Source organism: Rhinopithecus roxellana, chromosome 1 (genome assembly GCF_007565055.1).
Source record: "Rhinopithecus roxellana isolate Shanxi Qingling chromosome 1, ASM756505v1, whole genome shotgun sequence".
Taxonomy (NCBI): domain Eukaryota; kingdom Metazoa; phylum Chordata; class Mammalia; order Primates; family Cercopithecidae; genus Rhinopithecus; species Rhinopithecus roxellana.
Genome location: NC_044549.1, coordinates 190,431,442 through 190,455,759, shown reverse-complemented (window position 1 = coordinate 190,455,759; position 24,318 = coordinate 190,431,442). Strand labels below are relative to the sequence as shown.

General features: G+C 37.7%; 1 protein-coding gene across 3 annotated transcripts in view; it reads left to right on the top strand.

Moving 5' to 3' along the window:
• The window catches only part of TFDP2 (transcription factor Dp-2), a 201,366-nt gene that overhangs the window by 37,412 nt on the left and 139,636 nt on the right, over window positions 1-24,318 (top strand). For all 3 annotated transcript variants that reach the window (XM_010378274.2, XM_030934845.1, XM_010378275.2), the window contains exons 2-3: window positions 11,675-11,788; window positions 20,479-20,545. In XM_010378274.2, coding sequence (XP_010376576.1) covers window positions 11,774-11,788; window positions 20,479-20,545 — 82 coding nt within the window. In that variant the 5' untranslated portion in view covers window positions 11,675-11,773. The remainder of the gene's footprint in view (window positions 1-11,674; window positions 11,789-20,478; window positions 20,546-24,318) is intronic.

The following is a 24,318-nucleotide window of genomic DNA, read 5'->3' as shown; positions in this document are numbered from 1 at the left end:
TCACTTGGACTCGGGAAGGGTAACATCACACACTGGGGCCTATCATGGGGAGGGGGGAGGGGGGAGGGATTGCATTGGGAGTTACACATGATATAAATGATGACTTGATGGGTGCTGACGAGTTGATGGGTGCAGCACACCAACATGGCACAAGTATACGTATGTAACAAACCTGCACGTTATGCACATGTACCCTAGAACTTAAAGTATAATTAAAAAAAAGAAAAAAGAAAGAAAAAAAAAAAACCTCTCAGTAATTACTGATATAAATATATTACCTTCTCTTTTAATTTACAGTAGTAAATTATTTCCATTTCTTTTTTTTTTTTTTGAGACGGAGTCTCGCTCCGTCACCCAGGCTGGAGTGCAGTGACACAATCTTGGCTCACTGCAAGCTCCGCTTCCCAGGTTCACGCCATGCTCCTGCCTCAGCCTCCCCAGTAGCTGGGACTACGGGTGCCCACCACCACGCCCGGCTAGTTTTTTGTATTTTTAGTAGAGATGGGGTTTCACTGTGTTAGCCAGGATGGTCTCAATCTCCTGACCTCATGATCCGCCTGCCTCGGCCTCCCAAAGTGTTGGGATTACAGACGTGAGCCACCGCGCCTGGCCAACCTCAATTTCTTGATAGTCTATCACTTTTGAATTTTAGAATTAAAATCATTACTAATTTTCAAATATACTTAAATATTGTATTCACCACAATGTTATTTAGAATTTTTGCATCTGTGGTTATAAATGACCCGAGTCAATAATTTCTTTCTTTTTTTCCTGTACTTACTATGATAGTCTAAGAGTGATGATGTATTTTAAAGTTGCAATGAAGCAATTACAAGAAATAAAATATTGGTATATATTTCTCTATAACTTGAAATGATTTCAATTAATAAAATGATCTGATCTTTAAATATGAACTATATTCAGACATGCATCTATCTGCTTATCTTCTGTATTTTAAAAATCAACTTTAACAAGATATTATTTACATACAATAATTGTACCTATTTAGTGTTCATTTTAACAGTGTGTGCACCCATGAAACTACCAACACAATAAAAATACAGAACATTTTTATCAACTCAAAAAAAAAATGAAAACTGCTTAGGACATGTCTTTTTATGATATCATGGAACATGTATATAGTAACATTTATTTAAACTTCATTATAAATTTTGCTTCTCTATGAGCTGACTCAATTTTCCCTTCTATAAAATGGAGATAACTATTCTATAGAGTTATTTTGAGAAATTATTTATTAAATACCATGATGATGCTGATTATAAAATTATAAAATGTTGGCCAGGCGCGGTGGCTCAAGCCTGTAATCCCAGCACTTTGGGAGGCCGAGACGGGCGGATCACGAGGTCAGGAGATTGAGACCATCCTGGCTAACATGGTGAAACCCCGTCTCTACTAAAAATACAAAAAACTAGCCTTGCGAGGTGGCGGGCGCCTGTAGTCCCAGCTTCTTGGGAGGCTGAGGCAGGGGAATGGCATAAACCCGGGAGGCGGAGCTTGCAGTGAGCTGAGATCCGGTCACTGCGTTCCAGCCTGGGCGACAGAGCGAGACTCCGTCTCAAAAAAAAAAAAAAAAAAATATATATATATATATATATATAAAATGTTTCATTTTCATTTGAATATAGATTAGGTGTTTGTATAAGTATAGTGGTATTCTAAATAAGCATTAAAAATGGTACTATTTTATTCTCCAGTTGCTTCCTTTTGAATGCCCCATCTTTGTCTTTTTGGAAGCTTTTCTTGGTCACAGTGACCACATTTTAATGACTCAAATTGAACATTTCATGCTTGCATAGTTCATTATACAATACTTTGTCTGTAAGCTTATATTAATACCAAATGATATTTTAAAACATCGGCCGGGTGTGGTAGCTCACTCCTGTAATCCCAGCACTTTGGGAGGCTGAGAGGCAGGGAGGATCATGAGGTCAAGAAATCGAGACCATCCTGGCCAACATGGTGAAACCCCATCTCTACTAAGAATACAAAAAAAATTGGCTGGGTGTGATGGCACATGCTTGTAGTCCCAGATACTTGGGAGGCTGAGGCAGGAGAATCGCTTGAACCCGGGAGGCAGAGGTGGCAGTGAGCCAAGATCGCGTCACTACAGTCGAGTCTGGTGACAGTGAGACTCCATCTTGGAAAAAAAAAAGTCATCTGGCTTGTTTTGATGGTTGAAGTAAAGATAAATCTTAACGTTTGTGATGCTAATCTAAAGCTTTGTTAATCTGGAAATGAGACTTTGCTAAGCAGCATATGTGTAACAGGTGATCTGATCCATGTAGTCATTGTGCATGAGTGAATTAATGGTTTACAATTTGGCTTGATAAAATAATATATTAGGTTCTTGGCAGCATCTCACAATGTGATTTTATTCTTAAATTGTGTGCTCTCATCTAATATTTCCTCTTTGGGTCGGGACAATAGTAAGTTTTCCCCCTCAGTCTTTTGTTTTCAGCAATTACGAACAAATAATACATATTGATAATCTGTTAATATTGCATAATATATTTGAAATGAAAGTAGCATTTAGGTTTTGTTGTAGAACAACCAGTTTTGGTTGGATGTGGTGGCACGTGCCTGTAGCCCCAGCTACTCAGGAGGCTGAGACAAGAGGATGTCTTGAGGCCGGAAATTTTAGGCCAGCTTAGGCAATATAGCGAGACCTCTGTCTCAATTAAAAAAATAAAAAAATCAGTTTGCCAGGGAGTGACAGAAGAATTCTACCTCAATGAATTTATTTGGTGAGATAGTACTCTGTATCTAATTTTCTTTTAGTATTAAGCTGCTTGTTGTCAATCACTTTGTCAATGTGTTCACCTGTAACAGTGTTAGCCCGTTTGCTCCCTATTACCATATCTTTCTGCTAAGTATAATTGGCTCCTAGCCTGAAAATCAAAGCACATACACTAAGAACTTTATGCTAAATAAAATGTATAAGACGAGGGAAGGCCTAAGGACTTGAGTTACTAACTAGTACCTGGTTTTGTGAAAGCTACTTTTGAGCTCTGGGGAATTTTTTTTTTCTTATTTCTGAGCTGAGAGTCTTGTTACAGAGGTTTAAGGTGGTTTGAGTGCTAGATAAATAGTGAATAGAAACCTATTTGGTGTAGTCAAGAAATGAGTGAGCATTTCAGTTACCAAAGAATTACAGGATATAGCTAATATTACTGGTTTTTGAAGAATCAGAATGCAAATAATTTTTACTTAATGTTTGGTGAATTTGGTTCCGTCTTTGGTTCAGATGCTGTAACTCTCTATTTAAAATCGTTCTGAGGCTTCTCACTAATCTGATTTAATTTTTTTTTTTTTTTTTTGAGACAGGGTCTTGCTCTGTCGCCCAGGCTGGAGTGCAATGGCACTGTCTTGGCTCACTACAGCCTCCGTCTCCTGGGTTCAGGTGATTCTCCTGTCTCAGCCTCCCAAGTAACTGGGATTACAGGCACGCTTCACCACATGTGGCTAATTTTTGTATTTTTAGTAGAGATGGGGTTTCACTACGTTGTCCAGGCTGATCTCAAACTCCTGAGCACAAGTGATCTTCCTGCCTCAGCCCCCAAAGTGCTGGGATTACAGGCGTGAGCCCCTGCACCTGGCCAGTGCTCAGTATTTTTAATACTCAGTGTTTGACGGGTAGCTAGCTATCAATAAGTATTTATTCAATAAGTAAATGAATGAGTAGTGCTCAGATAACATTATTCATATATCTCGTTATCTCATTATACATTTTCTCATTATTCATTATTTCACTACACATATATACTGTTAATGATTGCTTATAGTATTAATCAGTTTTTATCATTGTAGAGAGTCTGGATAAAAGCTTATGTAAGTCTGGGCTTTTTTTTTTTTTTCAATTTTAAAAAATGAGCAATGGACTGGGTGTGGTGGCTCATGCCTGCAATCCCAGCACTTTGGGAGGCTGAAATGGGCAGATCTCTTGAGTTTAGGGTTTCAAAACCAGCCTGGGCAACATGGCGAAACTCCATCTCTACAAAAATATCAAAAATTAGCCAGATGTGGTGGCGCATGCATACACCTGTAGTCCCAGCTACCGAGGAGGCTGAGGTGGGAGGATCACTTGAACCCAGGAGGCGGAGGTTACAGTGAGTTGAGATCATGCCACTGCACTCTAGCCTGGGTGACAGAGCAAGATTCCATCTCAAAAAAAAAAAAAATGTAGCTTACTGACATTTCAGATGTGTATGTGTTAAATGTTTGCATGGTTTTCATTTTCTGCCAAGTCATATTGAATGGGGTTGTCATACATTTTTAAAGGATGAAAATAAATAAAATACTGAGTCTGTAATTCGTTTAACAAATATTTCTTAAGCTTTAACCATGTGCCAGGCGTTTGATATGTAAGAGTGAACAAAATGGACAGGGTTCCTGCCCTCATGGAATTTATACTTTAGTTGGCAGAGACAGACCACAATCTGATTATCCAGAAATAAATATACAATGGCAACCCAGTGTATACTATTAAAGGAGAAAGTAGGAGAGCGATAGGTTGATACCCCTGGCCTAGACTGGGTAGTAGAAAACGGATGGTTTTCCCTGAGGAAGTGACATTTGAGAAGGGATCTAAAGGAAGATGAGTTTGTCAGGTAAAGATTCCAGACAGAAGGAACAGCATGTACAGAGGCCCTTGAGGCAGGAGGAGCACGTTTTTGAAGAACTTACAGAAGCCAGTGGAAATGGATCAGAAAAGAGGTGTGGGAAAGGGGTTTAATAGAACTGGAGAGGTAGGCATATACCACATCAGCATGCCAGACAACATTAAAGATTTGAGTCATTAAAATGTCGTTACTGTCACCAGTTTAGATTATGAAATCTAAATGTCTGTCAGTAGAGGCTAGTGAAACGATGTAAAGGAATTCTGTGTAGCTGTGAAAAAAGTGAATGAGGAAATTTACAACTGTCAAGTCGAAATATAGCAACACATCTCTGAGATTAAAATATTTTATTTGAGAAGAAAATTGCAGGCCAGGCATACTTTGGGAGGCTGAGGTGGGCGGAATCACTTGAGGTCAGGAGTTTGAAACCAGCCTGGTCAACATGGTGAAACCCCATCTCTACTAAAAATAAAAAAATTAGCCATGTGTGGTGGCGGGCTCCTGTAATCCTAGCTACTTAGGAGGCTAAGGCAGGAGAATTGCTTGAACCCGGGAGGGAGAGGTTGCAGTGAGCCAAGATCACGCCACTGCAGTCCAGCCTGGGTGACAGAGCCACACTCTGTCACAAAAAAAAAAAAAAAAAAAAAAAAAAAAAAAAAAAAAAAGAATTGCAATTTTGGGAGTACACACAGACCATGTAGTCTTGGCTGTGTCTGAAGAACAAAGAGGTTAGAGGTTTTATAAAAAGGAGAAATGTTGCAGATCACTTCAAGAAAGCTCATTGGCACTAGTAAGGTTTTGGGGAGCTGGCAAGCTCTGACTGGCATGTAATCAGCTTTCACACAACCTACTCAAAAAATAAAGAAAAATTCAATTTAATATCGAAATTTTAAAAAACAATTGAAAAGGAGAAAAATTATATGTCATATGTATATGTCCTATATGAGATTTTAAAGGATTCTTTCAGTAGGTTATCATTTTCTCTGAATTTATTGTAATAATAATTATATATCATTTTGTTATAATATCTTGAGTCTATATTATATCTCAACTCAGATGTATTTTGTAAAGTATTATAGTAGTTAAGAACACTTTTGCTGGTGTGAGATCCTGGGTTCATATTCTGGCACTGTAATTTGTACAGTTGGTTAACTGGGAAAATTGCTTGAACTCTCTAAAACTGTTTTGTCTTCTGTAAAATGAAAATAATAACATTTATCTGATAGAGTTGTGGTGCGAATGATATGATATACATGTGAAGCACTTGAGAGAATGCCTAGATAAGCTGTTCACCTAAGAAAAGATTACATAATATCCTGTCTATGAAAATATCTTCTAGGGCTGGGCGTGGTGGCTCACGCCTGTAATCCCAGCACTTTGGGAGGCTGAGGCGGGTGGATCACGAGGTCAGGAGTTCAAGACCGGCGTGGCCAACATGGTGAAACCCCATCTCTACTAAAAATACAAAAATTAGCCAGACATGGTGGTGTGTGCCTGTAATCCCAGCTACTCCGTCTCGAAAAAAAAAAAAGACAAAAAAGAAAATGTCTTCTATTTAATACCACATCTCAGAAGTTTGAATGCACAGAGAGAATACTGAAGGGATTTATACCAATAAGTTTATTGTAGTTGCTTCTAACAAGTAGGATTATGGCTGATATTTGTTTCTTGCGTTTTGTGTATTTTCTAAATTTTGAGTCATGAGCATGTATTTAAAATTAGTTATGTTTGCCATTTAAATATGCTACCTTTCCTATTAAATTTTAGTAGCAGCTTTTTTGGCAGTGTTAGAAAGTGTGCAAATCCTGATTCAAATTATGTTACTGCATGATTCTACAAATTTATCCATAGCTGTTTTTGCTTTCTTCCTTGTATTTTGATTAATTTTAAGAGGCTTTGTGGCTGGAGCTGCTAAATTGTGATTGGAATGGGAAGGGGCTTACATTTTGAGACCATCTGTGGGAGTTGCATTGTCTGAAACTGACGAGATCATGGCAGATGGTGAGGTCAAAAGATTGACTTTTTGAGCTTGACATAATGTGTTCATGAAGCTGGAAGAAGAAATCCAACTTATTTTTTTAACTAACAGAAGAGCTTGGTGACAGGAAGAAGTGTGCAATTGTTGAGTCTGGATAAAACATAATGCATCAGTGCACATGGCTGGTTTATCTCTGAGAATCATCCATACTGCCAAAGATGGCAACTTCTTGAACCTTTCTGTGCCAAATTTATTTAATATCTGGACACTTTGGAAGATTCAAGTCATACAATGCAAATAATTTATAGATTAAAGACAATGTCAAAAAAGACAAAAACTTTAAAACTATTTAGAAATGTGTATTTTTAAATTAAAATGCTATAAAGTATCACTCAAAGCCAATACAGCATACTTAATTTTTAATTGAATGAAGAAGGTCTCTATCACAATCCCATTTGTTTTTACAGTGTCTGTCTTAATGTAACTTTATTTCTTTAAAATTACATTTGAACGTTTGGTGATTACAGTCTTTCTCATCTACTAGGCCGTCTTCATTGCCTGAGATAGTGCCATGCACATAGTGACTATTCAGTATTTGCTGGATGAGTAATGAATGAATGAAGTTGTTGCCTACTCTTGTTAATTTTAGAAGAGTTTTTTTTAACCACAATTAAACAGATTTTTTTTTCCTATTTTGAAATTGAGTGTATGTTATGGTATTTTTCACTTCTACAATGTGGGAATTATGTATTATTTATTTTAGAGAAGGAAGCCTTAATTTGTCATGAGAAATCAATGAAGATTTTTCCCCCTCTAGCATTGAATGCTTACCTTGTGCTAAGCAGTGTCTTAGTAATTTTACATGTATTGACTCATTTAATTAAGTGGCTGACTCTTACTATTTTGGAGATGAAGAAATTGAGACACAGAGATGTTAAGGTAAATTTGCTTAAGAAATCCATGCACTTTGGCTCTATTTCAAACATTTATTATTTAGATAATACTTAGAGATTCCAGTTTGTGCTGTACTGTAGTGTGGAAATTCAAAGGAATACCAAACAAAATTGTACTTTGTTCTGTGAAGCTAATTAATGTGGCTATTTTTATTGGTACCCTCTTACTATATTGTGCTGAAATAGTAATACTCTGTTAATTTCATTTTTTTTGCATGAATAACACAGTGACCCTCAATATCCTAGCCCTTAGGAAATATAACATTGTTGAGTACTGAATTCAGAAATGAAGCAGATGTTCATAGACAAGCAGCTCTAGCCATCATAACTATGCTCTGGGCACAAAAAAACGTAAGGGGTGGGGAAAAAAAGACACCTACTAGCTGAATCTGGTAGCCCACACCAACAATGTCTGCTTATATTTCATTGGCCAGAATTATGTCATCTGTGATATGGTTAGCCCATCTGAGAGGAAGGTTGACGATGTAGTATTTGTAGCTGGGCACATTGCCATGTCAGCTTGTAAGGAAGAAGAGGAAAATGATATTGGGTAGGCAATAGTGTTTGCTTTGGAAATATAGAGGGTTTCTAAAATTTAACATGTTCAAACCATACTTTTGATAGAAAATATTTTGTAGTTTTTTTGTTATAACTATTTCAGCAGGTCATGAGATAGTCTTAAATTGGTTAAAGTTGAACTTCTTTGTTGTTAGGAGTGTTCAGAATATTTATGTGTCAACTGGAGGGCATATAAACTCCTAACATAACTCTGAAACATTCAGTATATCAATTTTTCAGATGAAGACATGGAGACTCTTAAGAGGTTAGGTTACTTGTTCAGGATCACACAACTAATAAGGATCAGAGCTGAGACGGAGCCAAAGTCCATACTCTTTCCACTCTACTGTGCTGCTGCTTTATTTATTAGATGCTCACTTTAAGTGAGACACTTAGAACCAGATTGTTAATTTGTTGATTTTTTTTCTATTTCATTAATTTATACTCTTTGTTTCTTTTCATATTTCTTTGAGTTCTCACTGTTCTTTTACGTATTTAAATTGATGACTTAATGAATAAAAGGAAATATAAATATACCCTAAGTACTAGTTCTGCTGGATTTTATACGTTTTTAAAATTTTCATTGTCATTTATTTCTGAACATTTTATTTTTTTATTACTTTTTAAATGTCATTCTAGTTCTAAATATTTCAGATTCATGGAATGTTTAATAATATAGCTAAATATATAACTTTTAACTTTTTAAAAAATAATTGATTCCTAATTTAATTGCATTGTAGTCAGAGACCATAATCTGTGTGATATTTCCTCTCTGAAATTTTTGCTTCCTCTTTGGTGATAGCATATATGGACAAATTTTATAAATTTGTACCTAAAGAGATGTTTCAGAGCTATCAGATACAGAATTCTACATAGATCTGTTAGATCAAGCTTGGTTGAAATATTAATCTTCAAAATGCAATACTTTAACTTTAAATTCTTAGTTTGAATATGCCAAGTAGTCTGTTGAGTGGGATATCAGGAATTTGTGCTTTATTTATGTCATATTTAAATTTATATCACTATAGAGGAGGTAAGAAATAATTGATAAATGTAGAACAGATATAGCATGGGAAGTTTATTTTTAGGTTAGGTCATAATAGACATTGTACAATTACTGTGAGAAAGCAAAACTTGTAGTTCAGGTTTTTAAATTTATGCTTTATCACTGAAAAATTACAAATTCAGTGTTTTATTGAAAAGCAAAAAAAAAAAAAAAAAAATGGGAGGGGGAGCATCAGGACAAATAGCTAATGCATGTGGGACTTAAAACTTAGGTGATGGGTTGATAGGTGCAGCAGACCACCAGGGCACACATACACCTATGTATACCTATGTAACAAACCTGCAAGTTCTGCACATGAAAAAACAGAAAACAACAACAAAAAACCTTGCTATTCTTCCACAAAATTTTACTTGTAGATTCAAATTCTAGTATATAAAGCAGCCATTTGAAGCCCCCATTTCTTTGAACCCCCATTATTTATGATCTTTTCAAAGTTAAGTTTTATTTTATTCTTCCCCTTGAATGTCTTATTAAAGTTTAATTTTGAGATAATTTTAAAATAAGAGAAAAGTTACAAAAATAGGTCAAAGAACTCCCAGATGCCCTTCACCCAGATTCACCAGTTGTAACCATTTTGTCATATATTCTTTATTATTCTCACTTTCTCTGTAAAGTTTTAGAGATCATATTTTTTTCATCATTTGAGAGTAAGTTGCCACCATTATACACCTCCACTCCTAAATATTTTAGTGTATGTTTTGTAAGAAAAAGGACCCTCAATTATAGAAAACTCCATAGTTTTTGGAATCCAAAAAGATGTGAAGAAAAGAAAACTCCACAGTTCATTGATCAAAATCAGGAAATGTAACATTGAAACAATACTGAGGCCGGGCGCGGTGGCTCAAGCCTGTAATCCCAGCACTTTGGGAGGCCGAGATGGGCGGATCATGAGGTCAGGAGATCGAGACCATCCTGGCTAACACGGTGAAACCCCGTCTCTACTAAAAACTACAAAAAACTAGCCGGGCGAGGTGGCAGGCGCCTGTAGTCACAGCTACCCGGGAGGCTGAGGCAGGAGAATGGCGTGAACTCGGGAGGCGGAGCTTGCAGTGAGCTGAGATCCGGCCACTGCACTCCAGCCTGGGTGACAGAGCGAGACTCCGTCTCAAAAAAAAAAAAAAAAAAGAAACAATACTGTTACCCAGTCTATAGACCTAATCTCCAATTACCCAAATAATGGTCTTCACAGCAGTTTTTTTTCTGTCTCGCTGGAGTGCGGTGGCGCAACCTCGGCTTACTGCAACCTCCGCCTCCTGAGTTCAAACAAGTCTCCTGCCTCAGCCTCCCAAGTACCCGGGACTACAGGCATGCACCACCACACCCAGGTCTTTTTTTTTTGTATTTTTAGTAGAGAAGGGGTTTCACCATGTTGGCCAGGCTGGTCTTGAACTCCTGACCTCAGGTGATCCGCTCACCTCAGCCTCCCAAAGTGCTGGGATTATAGGCGTGAGCCACCACGCCCAGCAGTTTTTAGTCTTTTTAAATCTGGAAAGTTTCTCAGCCTTTCTTTGCCATTCATGACACTAACATTTTTTGAATAATTCAGGCCATTATTTTGTAGAATGCCTCTCAAATTTGTATTTCTCTGATATTTCCTCATGATTAGATTTAGATTTTGCATATTGGGCAAACGTACCTCAGAATTCATGTGGTATCCATCTCAGTGCGCTTGAAGAGACACATGTTGGCTTGCCCCATTATTGGTAATCATTGGTAACTTTGATCACTTGGCTAAAGTGGTTTATGCCATATTTCTTTCACTAGAAAATTTGAATTTGTAGGGAGATATTTCAGCGCTATTGAAATATCCTATTTTTCACCACGTTTTCACTGACTAGTTTTACTGTGTATTAATGATTCTTTTCTTATTAGTTATAATGGTTCCAAAATGGAAGTTTTACTAACTGTATCACTCATTTATATTTATTAGTTGGCATTCTACTGCAAAGAATTTCTCTTCTTCCCCATTAGCCCCAATAATCCTGGATTATTATTTTATTCAATGGGTTTATAATCTGTTACTATTATTATGTACTTTGGTGCTCAGTTGTTGCAAATTGTCCAGTTATAGGCTCTTTAAGCTGGTTTCTGTGTGCTTTTGACATGTCTCCATCATTTTTTGAGCCCTTCCTTACTTTAGGCACAATAAGATGTTCTAGGTTTACCTTGTACTAGAATCAGCCATTTCTCCAAGAAGCCCTGGTGTTTCTTTCAGTGGGTTTTCTAAAGCAGCATAGCCTAATACCATTTCAAAGCCCAGACTCCATTGCTTGTGAACTGAGTTGACTTGGTCAAATTACTTAACCTTTCTAAGCCCTGGTTTTTATCTGGAAAATGGGGATTAAGATGGTACAAACCTCATAGTGTTGTGAAGATTAATTTAGCCAGTTCACTTAGATAACAATGCATGTCACATAGTAAATATGACATAAATGTTGCCTATTATTATTACATTATTATTCCCTCTGTTTTCCTTTAACAGGCTGTTCTTTTAAAGAATTATTGAAGACAAGATTTTTTTCTTTTTTCTTTTCCTTTTTTTTAATGGCTTTACAGAATCTTAAATAGAATACAGTTTGACATGACGGCAAAAAATGTAAGTATTTGTAAACTTTTTAATGTAAGTATTTTTTAAAGTGAGCTGTGCTTTTTCCTACATATTTTCTCACCATTCTGGTTAATCAGATTTAGTTTACTTGCATGGATTTGTAATTGTATTTGTTTATGTTTATGCAGAATATGAGATAAACTTTAATGCGATTGATTACAGTGCCCTAATGGAGATGGTATCATTCTTGCAAATTGGCACCAAGTTACTTCTCAACAGCTGCAAATTGCTATCTCCAGAAAGTTTCCCACCCTCATCTTTTGGATATTGTAATTAACTTGTTTTGGTACTTGCTGGAGGGTTCCTGGGCCTTTTTGAGCAAATTACTATTTTCTTTGGCTTAATTTTTTTATTTTTATTTTTTGGTTGCTCAGGGAAATATGTATGCTCAGATATTGTTTGAAAGTAGCTTGCTACCTTCCGTGAGATGGTTCCTGAAGAAACATTAGATTTTAGATGTTTTGGAGAAGTTATTCAAGTTTTTCCCTCTACTTGAGGTGATCATTTCTGAATATACCTCCTTTCAAGTTATATGTCACTCTTTATTTATTTATTTATTTATTTATTTATTTATTTATTTATTTATTTTTTTTTTTTTTTGAGACGGAGTCTCACTCTGTCACCCAGGCTGGAGTGCTATGGCCGAATCTCAGCTCACTGCAAGCTCCGCCTCCCGGGTTCACGCCATTCTCCTGTCTCAGCCTCCCGGGTAGCTGGGACTACAGGCGCCGCCACGTCGCCCGGCTAGTTTTTTGTATTTTTTAGTAGACACGGGGTTTCACCGTGTTAGCCAGGATGGTCTCGATCTCCTGACCTCGTGATCCGCCCGTCTCGGCCTCCCAAAGTGCTGGGATTACAGGCTTGAGCCACCGCGCCCGGCCACTCTTTATTTATTTATTTGTCACTCTTTATTAATGAGTTTATTTCCAGTTATGGTAAAGAATTGTGCCTTAAAGAGTACAACATATAGAGGAATTATTTATAAATTGCTTTACTGTTCCTACATTATATGTATTAAAGTATAATTGCTTTGCTGTTCCTATATTATTATGTAGGAATCTTTGGGAATTAAACGAAAAGGGAATTTATTATAAAGATACAGGGATGTCTCAAGGAATTTAAGAGTGTGAATTTTGTGGACTCTCAGAAAGATCCAGGCCCAGAAACTAGAAATCCAGCAGGAATTGAAGCAGTCGTTGGTTTTCCTTTCTCATCTCTCTCAACTTGTTACTGTGTACCTGCTTCATTTCTCCCTTCGTCTGTCTGTCCAAATCATCTTTCTCAGTTTCCCAGCCAGGATGGTAGAACATGGCCCCACTCAGCGTCTCCATCTACATGTTAGGTTACCAGCCTGTTCAGAGAGAGGTGTGAAGAAAGGGAAGAAGGCAGGCTGGATGCGGTGGCTCACGCCTGTAATCCCAGCACTTCGGAAGGCTGAGGCGGGCGGATCACCTGAGGTCAGGAGTTCGAGACTAGCCTGGCCAACGTGGTGAAACCCTGTCTCTACTAAAAATACAAAAATTAGCTGGGCACGGTGGCAGCCGCCTGTAGTCCCAGCTACTCGAGAGGCTGAGGCAGGAGAATGGCGTAAACCCGGGAGGTGGAGCTTGCAGTGAGTTGAACTTCGGCCACTGCACTCCAGCCTGGGCGACAGAGCGAGACTCCGTCTCAAAAAAAAAAAAAAAAAGAAAGAAAAGAAAAGAAAATGAAGGAGGCAGCCTGATACATTCTACCTGCCTGTATAAGCTCCAATTTCAGACTCCTTAGGAGGGGCCTCTGGCACGGTTTAAGTCTGATGCTGACTGGTGATTTAGTTGTGACTAGGAGAAGCAAGTGTTGTTGCATAAAATGACTGCTGCGGGCCCAGCACAGTGTGTGAGGAAAGATGATAAAGGGCTTCTTGTGAGTCAGACCGATAGTTCTAAATATTGCCCATTATGCAGCCGAACAATAGCATTAACAAACAAACAAACCCTTATTACTTTATGTCTGTTTGCTTATTTTGGGGTATAATTCAGAACATTGCTTTTAACATGCATTAGTAACTAGAAGCAGATACAGATTTTGCTTCATCATTTAGGGACAGTCACAGGATTTATTGATATGAGGATATGAGGGCAGCAAAGGATATTGTTATTAGGATATGAGGGCAGCAAAGAAGTTAGAGACTTCTCAGTATTTGACTTGTGTAACTGGGTAAATGACTGTGCTGTTTAATTAGAAGAGGAATTCTTAGGGAGATATAGGATATTGTGATAAACTTAAACATTCTGTTTTGAACATACTAAAGCTGAGAAACCTAAAAACTTCCAAGTGGAGATATTGGGTAGGCAATTTGATAAGTAACTCTGGCGCTCAGGGGAAAGCTTAGGAATGGATGTCGAAATTTTGGGGTAATTTCATATTAAAATTATTGTAAAGCAGTGGGACTACATGTGATCATATAGTGAGTGCATGGATACAAATATATAAGGACCAAGGTCTGAGCACAGAAATTCTCCAACAAAAAGATGGAAAGCAAGAGAAGCCATAAAGGAGACTCAAAGAATGGGCAAAGACAGGAAGAAAAGAGTTATCCTGATGATCTGGAGGCCCAGGTGAAGAAAGTGTTTCAAGGAGGAGAAGTGATCAGTTGTGTCACATGTTACTGAGAAGTGATTCACAAACACAGAAGAGATTATAGATAGGGAAGAGATTGCCCTCTTACAGAGGCATTACTAAACATGTATTCAAATACTTAGCATTTTAAATTTGTTTCTCATTTTACATTTCTCTTATGACAACAATTTTTTTTTTGTGAAGAGTGACTTTTGTCTTACCCATGCTTTATTAGGTCTCTTATAGTTGCAAATGATCGAAACCCTATCAAAACAACTGAACACAAAAAGTGGATTGTATTGACTTCTATAATTGAAAAGCCTAGAGACTGCTTTAAACACATCTGGATTCAGGAGATCAAACGATGATGTCAGGGGTCTGTCTCCTTCTGTCTTTAGGCCCTCTATATGGTGGCATAATGGCTTGCACTGGCCCCATAATACTTGTCTCAGAAGGAGAGAGGGAACTTTGGTTTTTTAAAGAGTTGGAGTCTGGCTGTGTTGCCCAGGCTGGTCTCAAACCCCTGGCTTCAAGGCATCTTGAAGTGCTGGGATTACAGGTGTAAGCCACTGCACCTGTCCCCTTTTTAGTATTTGTGTTTCAAAATCTATGGAGGAGCTTGAGTTGACCTTGCTTAAACACTGTGGAGAAGGAAGTGGGATACAGTAAGTGGCCAGGCTTTGAGTCATGAGCCCACTTGTGCTGCCTGGCACGGTTGAGCCTCTAAGATTAACTGTCCTACTGGAACTACATGAGATGTAGGATGGATCATTTTGCAAAAGGAAGAGGTGAGGAGCTGGCAACATATTTATTGTATCTGGGGTAAAATTGCTATCAAATAGTATCTAGTGTCCAATGATATTCTTCTAGACCAAAAATGCAGGTGTGTTCTAATTTAAGCAATAATGCAGTAAAGAATTTGAAATATAATTTTTGAGGGTTTTTTTTTTGCCTTGTCAATGAATCTTTGAGAAAAATATGTAGGCTGTAATACTCATTATGGAAAAATTAGAAAATACAGATGAAGAAAAGAAAAAATAGCCTAAAGACTATCAGCAAAATTTTGCTTAGGAAGATATCTGATATGTACACAAATTTGTATATATAGCAATCAAAATGTATAGACATTGGCCCAGTGCAATGGCTCACGCCTCTAATCCCAGCACTTTGGGAGTCAAGGCAGGGAGATACTTGAGGTCAGGAGTTCGAGACCAGCCTGGCCAACATGGTAAAACCCCATCTCTACTAAAAATACAAAAATTAGCTGGGTGTGGTGGCAGTGTGCCTGTAATCCCAACTACTTGGGCCAGAGGGGCTGAGGCAAGATAATCACTTGAACCTAGGAGGTGGAGGTTGCCACTGCCCTCCAACCTGGGCAATGGGGACTACAAAGTACTGGGTTTGCGGGCAAGAGCACCATGCCTGGCTACTGTTTAATTTCTGTGATGAATGCCTTTTCTTATCTTGATATCTCTGGAATGTCATTTTAAGTGTCTTTATTTTATTTTAATTGTATTGTATTATATTGTATTTTTTATTTTATTTTATTTTGGTATAGGGTCTTGCTCTGTTGCCCAGGCTGGAGTACAATGGCGTGATCATGGCTCACTGCAGCCTCAACCTCCTGGGCTCAAGTGATGCTCCCACCTCAGCCTCTCCAGTAGCAGGACTACAGGCACCTTGCCTACATAATTTCTTCTATTTTTTGTACAGACAGGGTCTCACCATGTTCCTTAACAGTAGTCTCAAACTCTTGGGCTCAAGCAGTCTTCCTGACTTAGCCTCACTAGGTGCTGCTATTACAGGCATGAGCCATGGTACCTGGCCTAAGTGGCTATTTTATGTTATTTATTGTACGGATATTACACCAGTTTCCTAATATTGACCATTAAGTTACTTCTGCTTTTTTCCTTTTTGGAACATTTTGTCTGTTTTTGCTCACTCATCATATTATTTCCAGAAGACAAAATTCTACAAAAATACTGAGCCAAAGTGTGTATAATTTTTTAGAGCTTTTGATTCATATTGCTAAGATTGCACAGATTTATATATATACTTGTGGTATTTGAAAGTGCCATTTCTTTTTATATGTTTATAAATCTTTCCCAATTTAATCAGCAAAAAATGGTGTGCAATTTATTACATTTCTCTGATTACTAGTTAGGTAAACTAACATTCTATATGTTTATTGGTCATTTACATTTCTCTTTTGCATATGGTCTGTGTCAGGGTTGAAGTGTTGGAAGCCATTGCCATTTGGATGACAACCCACACTTACCACACTTAAATGTTGTTTTGCCGTTAATAGATATATTTACATAATCATTTAAGTTGATCCTATGAGCTCTTTAGTTTGTCGTGCACATATGTTCTATCATTCCCATTTTGTAGTGACTGTTCAACGATCACCTTGCCTGTGAAAGGTAGAGCTTAACTGAGCACAGATGATCTTACTCTGAACTTTTCCTTTCAGTAATGTTATGTCAGTTAGAAATGTTGAATATCAATGAAATTACAATATTATTAGTGAATATGCTCTGATTCTTAAAAATTGAACTTAGATATTTTGAATTCAGTAGATGTGTAGTGACTGCTTATATAGTACACAACACAGCACTGGAATACCCAGATATTGTTCCACTATAGTAACCATTTTATATATATGTATCTTATAACATCATGTTTTATACCTTAAATACAGACAATACAATTTATTTTTAAAAATTAAGAAAAAAGAGAGGAATACTCAGAATTTCCTCAGGACATGATTAGGCAAAGAATTTAACGTGAAATATGAGTTCACTTTTTTCTCTTGTTCATCGAAAGATAGGTCTTTTTTAAATTGGTAGAATAAGGAAAGAATAGCTATTATTTTAGTATGCTTTCACTAGCCAACTTTTTCTACTCTCAAATAATACAGTTTTTTTGAATCTTTACAAAGTGTTTATGATAGTAGAAATTAATACATATTTTGAAGTTTTAATTAAGTCTATTTTGGGTTTATATGTAAGCTTTAAATACAAACACCTGCCCTCCATCCGTGAGACTAAGATTAGCATGCATTATTGACCCACAGCTGACTTTTATCTTTTTGGAGTACAATTTGTTGGTTATTAAGATGCAGGTGAACAGCTGCTTAAAAAGTTTCCACATTCGTTGCCTGTTTTACTCTGCAAAAGTTGGATATTGAGAGCAGGTGTTTAAGCATAACGGCAACCCAGTAACTGAACTCTCTATTATGAATATATGGTTTTAGTTGAGGTTTTTGCCATTATTGTTGTATAACAGAAAGGTGTAAACTGATCCTTTTGAAGTTATTATAATGCATGTCTTAAAATGGTTATATTGTATCAAGCATGGAATATATTAAAGGCTGTCTTTGTCTTCTTTGCTTTCTTTTTAAAGTAGAACTCTAACAAGTTTTGCCTCTGTCATCTTTCTATAGCAGAAAAGTTTAAAAGGGAGGGGGGAGTTACTGGTAATGGCACAGTAAACTCTTCAACAAATTGGATATTTAACATTATTTGTGAGCAACTTTGAAGAGCCATAACATATAGTTATTTGTTACAAATTTTGTTGCAAAGTGTTATCTTTATTTCTAACTGAAAACTGATAAGAAGCTAGACAAAGTTAAGTATCTGCACTATTAACTACATAGAATTAAGGGACCATTTTCTAGATGACTTAGTCTTAGCTACTGTCATAAAAATTTGATGATGATAGATTCTAGAGATAGATTTGCATCAAAATCACTTGTTAGGATGTGAAAAATATGTGGAAATATTCCTGTTAACATACTTCTTGACACGAAGAAACAGCTATTAGTAGAGCACTTGAATTATCAATTAATGAAATAATTAGCTCTTACATTGTGATATTATAAACGATCAAATAATCGCTTATGAAAAATATAAATACGGCCAGGCGCAGTGGCTCACGCCTGTAATCCCAGCACTTTGGGAGGCCGAGATGGGTGGATCACTTGAGGACAGGAGTTTGAGACCAGCCTGACCAACATGGTGAAACCCTATCTCTACTAAAAATACATAATTAGCTAGACATGGTGGTGCACGCCAGTGATTCCAGCTACTTGGGAGGTTGAGGTAGGAGAATTGCTTGAACCCGGGATGCAGAGGTTACAGTGAGCCGAGATTGTGCCATTGCACTCCAGCCTGAGAAACAAAAAACTCCGTCTGAAAAAAAAAAAAAAGAAGAAAAATATAAGCAGTCAGTGTTTAAAACAGTAAGTAGATAGTTAATAAAGTTATAAAGCTTTGTGTGTTTTAGAATCTTTTCAGATTGCTGGAGATCTGATGTACTGTACAATGATGATAATTAATAGTTCTGTAATGTGTACTTGTAATTTGCTAAAAGGATAGATTTTAAATCGAATCTTCTCAACACACATATACACAATAATAGCTATATAGAGGTAATGGATATGTCAGCTTGACTGTGGTGATCATTTTATAATGTATACATATATCAAAACATCAAGTTGTACACCTTAAATATATGCCATTTTTATATATCAATAATATCTCAGTAAAGGGGTTAAAAAAATCCTTTCCATGTGGTAGTACCTTGAAAGTATAGTTTGAAGGCCGGGTGCGGTGACTCATGCCTGTAATCCCAGCACTTTGGGAAGCCAAGGCAGGCGGATTACTTGAGGTCAGGAGTTCGAGACCAGCCTGGCCAATGTGGTGAAACCCCATCTCTACTAAAAATACAAAAATCAGCTGGGCATGGTGGCAGGTACCTGTAATCCTCGCTACCTGGGAGGCTGAGGCAGGAGAATCACTTGAACCCGGGAGGCGGAGGTTGCAGTGAGCCAAGATGGTGCCATTGTACTCTAGCCTGGACCACAAGAGTGGAACTCCGTCTCAAAAAAAAAAAAGTTTAGTTTGAGGTATCATACCACAAACTTGTGATGTTACAAGTTAGTGTAATGTAACAAAATTGTAATGTTTCAAGATTACAAATCTTCAGTGCTTACAAAAATTATTTAATAGTAATAATGGGGCCAATTATTGGATGTTTGCATTCTGCCAAGTTTTCAAAAATTGAGGGTTTTTTTTTTCCTCCAGGCTGTGTAATATATTTCTAATATTCTGTTTGATGATACTGCTGTATTCAGCTCTGTGATGCCAAAGTAGTGTAGTGGATATTACCTTAAACGAAATAAATTATGTAAAAGTGAATTCATAAATACTTGCTGTGGGTAGTCCCTCAAGTATAATACTGACAGTAACGTATGCTGACATGGATTGAGCAGTATGTGCCAAATACTGTGCTATATACTTTACATGAATTATCTCATTTAGTCTTTATAACCACCTGAATTGGTAAGTACTGGTATCACCCTCCAATTTACAGATGAGGAAATTGCATGACTGGACCAAGGCCAAACCCTTAGTAGGCTTGATGGTCCAGAATATGAATCCAAGAAGTTGGACTTGAGTCCAATGTATTTTACTTCTTCATTGTGGTATTAATGGTCTTTATTTGATTCCTCACATGACATAGTATTGAAAGCATTTTAGATAGTGATTAAGAATAGTACAAATTAAGGGCAACAGTGAGGATGGAATTTTGAAATATCTATTGGCAACTTCACGGCTGCCATGTTACTTACTTGCTTTCAAAGAACTGTTAGTAAGCTCTATAAAATCTCAGTTCTGCTCAGAAATAATAGTATTTCATTAATTTTTATCTTAAGCTGGACAATTCATATTCCCCTCACCATTTTTCTTCTTTGAGACAGGGTCTCACTCTGTCGTCCAGGCTGGAGTGCAGTGGCATGATCTCAGCTCACTGCAACGCCTCTGTTTCCCAGGCTCAAGCGATCCTCCCACTTCAGCCTCCCAAATAGTTGGGACTACAGACAATATTTTTCCCCTTTTAAATAATATGTCAACATTTCATTTTAAAATAATACTCCTATGGTTAATATAATTAATTCATTTTACGTGGCTATATATATTTGATGTGGACGTCTGGTGGAAGATACAAAATAGCTTGTTAAGTGAACACATACTACTTAATACTCTATTTTTAACTTTTAAAACAATTTTGTTCAGGTTGGTTTGACTTCCACAAATGCAGAAGGAAGAGGATTTATAGATCAGAATCTCAGTCCAACAAAAGGTAAGGATTATTGAATAAAAATTTTCTGCATTAAGTTAGTTTTATTGCATTTGTTTTAAAAATATGCATTTGCATGAATTACTTTATGTATAATAATTTTATGATATTAGCATGTTGTTCCATGCCAAATAACTTGTGTTGTATGAAAGTCATTTACCTCTGACAGGCAGAGGGTTTTTGTATGTGATTTTTCTCTTTCCTAAGAGATCTCTAAGGTCCTTTATCAATGATCTTATTACAATTGAAACTATTCAGACTACTTTTTTCTTGATTTTCTTGTTTGAGAGCCCTACTTTAAAGTGGTTTAAGTTGTAAGGAAGTACAGTAGAGAAAATACATATATATATGTTTTTTATATTTTATATATGTGTGTATGTGTATTTCTTTGACTAATATATGTCTTACTGGAAGAATGCTTATATCAGAAGTCTGGCCCACTGTCTTGGTGCAGTGGCTCACATCTATAATCCCAGCACTTTGGGAGATTCTCATAGGAGGGCGAACCCTATTGTGAACTGCATGTGGGAGGGATCTAGATTGTGCAGTCCTTGAGAGAATTTAATGCCTGATTATCTGAGGTGGAACAGTTTCATCCTGGAACTATCTATCTCTCCCCACCCCCATCCGTGGAAAAATTGTCTTCCACAAAACTGGTCCCTGGTACCAAAAAAGGTTGGAGACCACCGTTCTAGAGAGCAGGCTAGAGAAATCTATATTCCAATATAAAAATGTCTAGCTTAATTTTTTTTTTTTTTTTTTTTGGTGGCAGAGTCTCACTGTATTGCCCAGGCTGGAGTGCAGTGGCACGATCTTGGCTCACTGCAACCTCCACCTCCCAGGTTCAAGGGATTCTCCTCCCTCAGCCTCCCGAGTAGATGGGATTACAGGCACGTGCCACCACGACCGGCTACCTTTTGTATTTCTGGTAGAGACAGGGTTTCCAGGGTTTCACCTATACCCATAGCTTATTCACAACACATAATTGGGAATCTCTGCTTTAATAAAATGTAATCAGGTCAGGGGAAGGAAGTGGGAATCACAAGCTTGGTAGACATGGAAGACTATGATATTGAGTACTGCAATAATGAGGATAATGGAATGATGCAGCAACCTTGAAAATAAGAGAGAGGATAGCAAGTCATAAAGGGGAAAAGTGACATAGAAAAATGCCTTCAGCTGGGCATGCTGGCTCACATCTGTAATCCCAGCACTTTGGGAGGCCAAGGTGGGCGGATCGCCTGAGGTAAGGAGTTTGAGACCAGCCTGAGCAACATGGTGAAACCCCATCTCTACTACAAGTACAAATATTAGCCAGGTGTGGTGGCAGGTGCCTGTAATCCCAGCTACTGGGGAGGCTGAGGCAAGAGAATCACTTGAACCTGGGAGGTGGAGGCTGCAGTGAGCTGAGATCACGCCATTGCACGCCAGCCTGAGCAACAGAACGAGAGTCCGTCTCAAAAAAAACAAAAAAGAAAAAAGAAAGAAAGAAAAATGCTTTCAAAAGACAGAAGACAAAGAAAGAGAACGGGAGTTTAGGTGAGAAAGGTTGTCTTTGATGGTAGAATAGGCATGTGAAGGATAAGTACTAGTTATAAATGTTAGCCCTGGACAGATGTTAATACCAGTAAAGTTTAATTACAGAGTAAAACCTTCTCAGTTTGTTTAACTTTATAGAACAAATGGAGGGGAAGACAGAGAATCATTTAAGAGTGGACTACAGAGGTCAGGTTTTGAAATAGCTACATGCATGTGTTTGTTTTTGAGACAGGGTTTTGCTATGCCCAGGGTGGTCTTGAACTCCTGGAGTTCAAGCCTCTGGAGTAGCTGAGACTACAGGCATGTGTCACTGCACCTGGCTGAAATAATTATATGTTTTTTTTTTTTTTTTTTTTTTTTTTTTTGAGACGGAGTCTTGCTCTGCCACCAAGGCTAGAGTGCAGTGGCCGGCTCTCAGCTCACTGCAAGCTCCGCCTCCCGGGTTCACGCCATTCTCCTGTCTCAGCCTCCCGAGTAGTTGGGACTACAGGCGCCCGCCTCGTCGCCCGGCTAGTTTTTTGTATTTTTTAGTAGAGACGGGGTTTCACCGTGTTAGCCAGGATGGTCTCGATCTCCTGACCTTGTGATCCGCCCGTCTCGGCCTCCCAAAGTGCTGGGATTACAGGCTTGAGCCACCGCGCCCGGCCAATTATATGTTTTAAAAGAAAACTGTTGCTCTTCTTTGAGCTGTTAGCTAGTAACAGCAGAAAGAACTTCACATTAAGTGAACCAACAAGATTTGGAAGAGATTTCTTTTAAATATTTTTTAATTGGTAAAATTCAGTTAATATTTATTACAGGCCCAAGATGAGAGTTGTATTGGAAGTGAGATGTAGAAAAGTATTCTTCTTAATTGAAATGGTGATGTAGCAATGGTATTATATACACTTTTGAAAAATAGAAAAAAAATCCTGCCTTTCTAATACAACCTTTTCTTTTTTGTAATTTTTTCATAATTATTTCTATAATTATGTTTTACAGTTATAAAACTGGTATATATTATAGTAGTCTATTTTCCTTTTTTGACTGAATCTTAAAAACACTTTCCATGTTTTGACATTTATAAATACCTTTCTTAGAGCTTCATACTGTTTCAGTGTGCTTATGAGTAATGATTTATTAAGGATTTGTTTCCTTATTGTTGGATATTTGTCTTTTTTGTTGGTTAAACATGATGCATATATATTTCTACATATGATATAAACCTATGATGTTGGACATCATAATGAATCTTTAATCAGCTAAATTTTTGTTTCTTTTTATTTATTAAGGTAAGTACTCAGAAGTGCAGTTACTGGGCCACTCCCCTGCCTAATTAAACCCTTTTAGGCAACTTCTTATTTCAATTAAAATAAAATCCCAGATGCCTTATCTGCAACATCCTGAAGTTAGATCCTGAAGTTAGGTTCATTTTTTTTTTTACCTGCCATTTTTCCTCTGTGTTCTTCACATATGACAATTTTCATTAATCTATCAAGTTAGCTTATTTTTTCTTCAGTTATCACTATTCTATTAATCCTAGCCAATGATTTTTTTTTTTCAGACATTGCATTTTTCAGTTCTAGAATTTTTTTTTTTTTTTTTTTTTTTTTGAGACGGAGTCTTGCTCTGCTGCCCAGGCTGGAGTGCAGTGGCTGGCTCTCAGCTCACTGCAAGCTCCGCCTCCCGGGTTCACGCCATTCTCCTGTCTCAGCCTCCCGGGTAGCTGGGACTACAGGCGCCCGCCTCGTCGCCCGGCTAGTTTTTTGTATTTTTTAGTAGAGACGGGGTTTCACCGTGTTAGCCAGGATGGTCTCGATCTCCTGACCGCGTGATCCGCCCGTCTCGGCCTCCCAAAGTGCTGGGATTACAGGCTTGAGCCACCGCGCCCGGCAGTTCTAGAATTTTCATTGGGTTCTTTATGGTTTTTATTTATTTATTTATTTATTTTTTGAGACAGAGTCTTGCTCTGTTCCCCTGGCTGGAGTGCAGTGGCGCGATCTCGGCTCACTGCAAGCTCCGCCTCCCGGGATCACGCCATTCTCCTGCCTCAGCCTCCTGAGTAGGTTTTTATTTTTCTACTGAGGAGAGGGGCGAAAGCACAAATGCAAGAGCATTGACAAAGAAATTGTAGAATGTTAGAGCAGCACTGAACTCAGTTGAGGTTAAAGATCTTAAATCCCGCAGGGCGCAGTGACTCAAGCCTGTAATCCCAGCATTTTGGGAGGCTTAGGGGGGTGGATCATCTGAGGTCAGGA